The sequence below is a fragment of the Penaeus japonicus genome, unplaced genomic scaffold (genome assembly GCF_977035675.1).
Source record: "Penaeus japonicus unplaced genomic scaffold, GWHDUDI00000001_assembly GWHDUDI00000027, whole genome shotgun sequence".
Taxonomy (NCBI): domain Eukaryota; kingdom Metazoa; phylum Arthropoda; class Malacostraca; order Decapoda; family Penaeidae; genus Penaeus; species Penaeus japonicus.
The window spans coordinates 6356980-6361979 of NW_028234429.1; the positions used below are offsets into that span (position 1 = coordinate 6356980).

Below are 5000 nucleotides of genomic sequence, written 5' to 3' on the forward strand. Positions count from 1 at the left end.
TGGTTATTTTGCCACAACTTAGTCGTGGTCTTGATACCTGGCATCAGATGTTACTTTGAGCGTCGTGTTCGGATCGAGGAAATTGATGCCGCCAAGCGCGCATTCTGAGGAGTTGATTTGCGTGTCACAGCCTGGATGCAGGGGGCCAGATGTAGGTTTGGGATCAAGGTTGCGCCGCTCCTCTTTGCATTATGGGAGAGCAATGCTGCGTGTCAGCAGGAGCAACAACAACGGCAGCAGGTTCAGTAGACCACACGGTGTCGAGGAGCGGTGACCGGGCGGCGCTGCATTATGACCATTACTCACACGTACGAACTGCCACAACCAACCGCCTCCATCATGCCGTGTCCCGCGTGCCTCTGCCTGCCCGCTCGCCTCGCTCAGACCTCGTGCTTGGAGCTGCTCTCCGGCTCTCAGGAAGCAATATCTAATCGAATTTTATTGATTAGGGTAGGGCCATTATGCAAATATTTTAATAATATATGTAATTTACCCAAGCGTTTTCTTCTTCGTACACAAAATATAGTCGGTGATTTGATTCTTCCTTTGACCTTGAAGTCTCAACATGGCCGCCTGACTCCCATGTTGCTAGCTCACTATTATTAAAATTGTAGAGGGATTACTATTACAAAGTGCATCTCGAAATACCCTTTGCCTTGGAATGTCGAAATGATCGGACGTCGGTTCACATTCCTCTAAATTCCGAGCGTTATACTCGAAGAAAAGGTTATTCCAGCTTGGGAAGAAAAATTATATGTTGGCAGCTGAAGGCGGCAAATGCTAAGGTGTGACAGGAACATGCTTCGAGACTGTTGGTTGTTTTTATCTGCCGCAATCTAGCCCGAGACTCTGGTGTTGCCAACTATTCGCCAAAGGAAAATTTCCTTTATTTTTTAGACCTGAAAATGCTCACGATTGCAGAAATGAGAATGCCTTTCTGAAGCGGGAACAGTGCCAGCATGCATGCGGGATTACACACACGCTTTCCGACGTCTGTGTATGTTCATATGTGTGTGTGTATGTATGTGTGTGTGTGTGTGTGTGTGTACACACGCACACACAAACATATATATATATATATATATATATATATATATATATATATATATATATGTATGTGTGTGTGTGTGTGTGTGTGTGTGTGTGTGGATGTATATATGTATATATATATGTAAATGTGTATATATGTATATATAGATATATATTTACATATGCATATACAAATGTGTGTATGTATATATATGTATGTGTGTATGTATGTAATATACACATAAGTATATGTAATATATGTGTGTGTGTGTGTTTCTATGTTGGTGTGCGTGTGTGCGGTGATAGTTCGTGCAAACACAAATAAAGGATCGCTGTAAGCAACTGAAATCGCATCCAATAAACACAAATAACAACGATGGCCAAAGACTGTATAGACTGATATCGCAAGCCTGCCCAAAGCATGGAAGTGCTTGGAGTGAGCACTGAGCAGCTTGCCATGACAGTCGCGTGTTCTCCAAGCCGAGCGAGCAATCGTCACCGACCCTCGCTCGGCGCTCCACCAGTCTGCCCGGCGGCGCTGGGACGCTGGTGCACCAACTCAGCGCTCGGGACTTTCCTTCTCTCGCTCTCTCTCTTCTATATTCTCTCTTCTCTATTCTTTCTTCTTTCTTCTCTTCTCCCTTCTTTCGCCTCTCTCTCTCTCGCTTCTCTTCTCTTCTCCCTTCTTTCGCCTCTCTCTCTCGCTTCTCTTCTCTTCTCCCTTCTTTCGTCTCTCTCTTCTCTCTCTCTCTCTCTCTCTCTCTCTCTCTCTCTCTCTCTCTCTCTCTCTCTCTCTCTCTCTCTCTCTCTCTCTCTCTCTCTCTCTCTCTTCTTCTCTCTTCTTTCTTCTCTCTCTTCTTTCTCTCTCTTCTTCTCTCTCTCTCTTTCTCTCTCTCTCTCTCTCCTCTCTCTCTCTCTCTCTCTCTCTCTCTCTCTCTCTCTCTCTCTCTATATATATATATATATATATATATATATATATATACATATATATATATATATATAATAAATATAATATATATATATATATATAGATATATATATATATATATATATATATATATATATATATATAATAATTAATACGTGTTTGTGTAAATATATATATATATATATATATATATATATATATATATATATATATATATATATATATACATACATACATACATACATACATATATATATATCTGTGTGAGTGCGTGTGTGTGTGTGTCAGGTGACGTAAGCATTAGCCCTTCGACCTAGTGTTGCATATCCAGGGTCGTGCTGACCCTCAGACAAAGTAATGAGAGCAACAGGTTCACTTGGCCGCTGGACGTGAGCAACACCCTCACTGCCAGGCTGATAAGAGGGTGGCATGGTTGCATTCATCATACATACGCGAGCATAGTGCACTGCATCATCGTAAACAAGTGTTAGTTGTTTAGCATCAGTTTAGTGGAAAAGAACATGGTAATGATTATTGTGTGTACGTTTATGTGTGTGTGTGTGTGCGTGTGTGTGTGTGTGTGTGTGTGTGTGTGTGTGTGTGTGTGTGTGTTCTCGCCAGGAGATGAGCAGACTATATAACTTTGCTTTGTGTGCCCTTGATTATCATATTTTATTCCTTCTCTCAGCAGACCTGCGACTGGACAAGTCCCCTCTTCTGGCCAATGGCTATCACGCTCCGCCACACTTCAACCCTCTCCAGTACATGGCTCACCACATGGCTGGTCTCGGGTATCCGCCTCTGCTACCTGGGGGCATTCCCGGGGGCATGGCCGGGGGTGGCCATGTAGGGCCGCATCCCTTGTCACCGAGCGAAGCCTCACCTCTCAAACACCCACAAATTACTGCAGAATCTCTTGCCAAGTAAGTATTAAACCGCGCTGCTTATATCTATTTGTGTTATGTGTTGTCTGGCTGAAATATTACAATGAAGAATGACTGTGTATTGCCTCCATACCTTAGACTAACATGACCTCAACTGTGTCACAGGATGCACGAGGAGCGCGTCGACCGCGAGCGCCTCATGGCCCTCGAGCAGAGGCGCGGCATCACGCCCACCAGCATGGCGGGGCCCCACCCTCTCATACCTACCTCCACCCACGACGACCACCAGCCGCCCACGTCCCCTGTCCTCAACCTCTCCAAAGGCGCCACACTGGAAGACGCCCACGAGGAGCGGGACGACGAGCGGGACCACGACCTCGCCAGCCACGACTCCGGTCGCGACTTGCACGATGAGGACCGACGCCATCACCACCACGACGAGGATCGCCTCTCGGATATGGACGATGACGAGTCGAAGGACGAATGTGAGTGCCACGTCATGAGAGTAGAAACAAAGCTGGATATACGGTTCATATTTATAAGAGTATAAAGGTGCTTGTAGGACGTAGACTGATGAAACGTGTATTTCTGTTGCAGCCATGGACGTCGCTGACGCCTGGACCAGGGCTGCGAACTCCTTAGGGCAAACACAACTCACATCTCCGCCAGCGTCGGCTGGAGCTCCGGTGGCCATGGCAGGGAACGCCCCTCTCTCCTCCACAGAAGTATTACTCAGGAATATCCTCGGCCTTCTGCGGGTAGCCGAGGAAAATGCTCGCCACCACGAGCGACAGACGCAATACGAGAAAGGTAAGAACACGAGGCGATTTGTTCCTTCTTTTTGAGGTCTGTTCAGTTCACAGAACTTTGACAAGGTCATCCGCTGTGTAAGCTAACAGGCTTTTTTCTGTGTTACAGCTGAACTGAAAATGGAAGTTTTACGGGAAAGAGAGCTAAGGGAGACGTTGGAAAAACAGCTCCAAGAAGAACAAAAAAATCGGATACTGATGCAAAAGCGATGTGCGAAGCTGAAGAAACTGCGACGTCGCCTACAGGAGCGCCTTGACATCGAGGTCAAACGAAGAAGTCACTATGAAGATCATATCCGTTCTAACTCCCCAGACGCCCTTGGGGATATAAACGGTAGGTGTAAGTGATTCCCTCTTTAGAGTTTCTGATCAATATAGTCTTGCAGCATTTGGCGAACGCACATGCGATGTGAGTAATAAGCGTCATATCAAGGAAACTAACCTTTTTCTCTCCTTTTTTCCATTAGACACGATCCGGAAAGAGATGGAAGCCATCGCAGCAGAAATCCAGAACGAAAACCTGCAGCAGAAACAGCAGCAGACAGAGGAGCGGGAGGCGACAGATCGCCTTCTGGCCTCGCCTGCCCTCGCCAACCATCCCGCCATCGCCGCAGCCACAGCTAATGCTGCATGGCGGTAGAAAATCATCGACTTCCCGTGCTGGGGAGGCCCTTGCGGCGGCGGCGAGTATGCCTCAAGTGAAAGCTGTTCATGAAAACCAAAACTTTCCAAGCCAGTTCTCATTTTTCTTAAAGCGACCAATACGTAAGAAAGCGTCTCGAGGCAAACAATAGGTTCACTGGCTTTGTATCCAAGTACAAGTAAATACCTTATACAGAATCTGTCAGCGAACATAAGCACAAATCCTACATAAGGGTACCAAGTATCACATGATAAAATCCTAAGAAAGATATTATTTTGTCTTGGGTACATGGCAATTCTTACTTAACGGTGTATATACAGTCTGTTGTAGGGCAGTAGAAAAGTAATATTTGTATCCATAAGATAAGCGTGCACTTCGCATAAGGATTATCAGTGCTGATGGCGATGTGGTCTATATCGTGTATAGTAAGGAGAGATTTTCGACCATGCCGTCATCATTCTGTGACAGTTTATCACCTCTACTGATGCTATTGATGTCGTCAGCATCACGTCTACCTCGGCAAAATGCGTGCTGAGTGGAAGACCAGTAAAATGACCTCGCCAGCATAATGGTAGCCTCTACTACGTTCACGAAACAGGTACCCTTTTCCGCCCCTAATCGTTCCCATTTTTTCTATATGTGAATTAACACGTTTAAGATTCCATTCTCCAGGTTCTCTTGAGAAGCCACGTGAAGGTTCCTTT

General features: G+C 45.7%; 1 protein-coding gene across 10 annotated transcripts in view; it reads left to right on the forward strand.

Annotated features, from left to right (window-relative positions):
* LOC122261041 (dachshund homolog 1) overlaps positions 1–5000 on the forward strand; it is a 56004-nt gene that overhangs the window by 49711 nt on the left and 1293 nt on the right. For 4 of the 10 annotated variants that reach the window (XM_043028526.2, XM_043028528.2, XM_043028530.2 and 1 more), the window contains 5 exons: positions 2649–2883; positions 3010–3329; positions 3442–3654; positions 3763–3993; positions 4121–5000. The exon at positions 4121–5000 is cut by the window's right edge and continues 1292 nt beyond it. In XM_043028526.2, coding sequence (XP_042884460.1) covers positions 2649–2883; positions 3010–3329; positions 3442–3654; positions 3763–3993; positions 4121–4293 — 1172 coding nt within the window. In that variant the 3' untranslated portion in view covers positions 4294–5000. The remainder of the gene's footprint in view (positions 1–2648; positions 2884–3009; positions 3330–3441; positions 3655–3762; positions 3994–4120) is intronic. The other 6 variants (XM_043028527.2, XM_086552512.1, XM_086552513.1 and 3 more) reach the window with 2 other exon arrangements.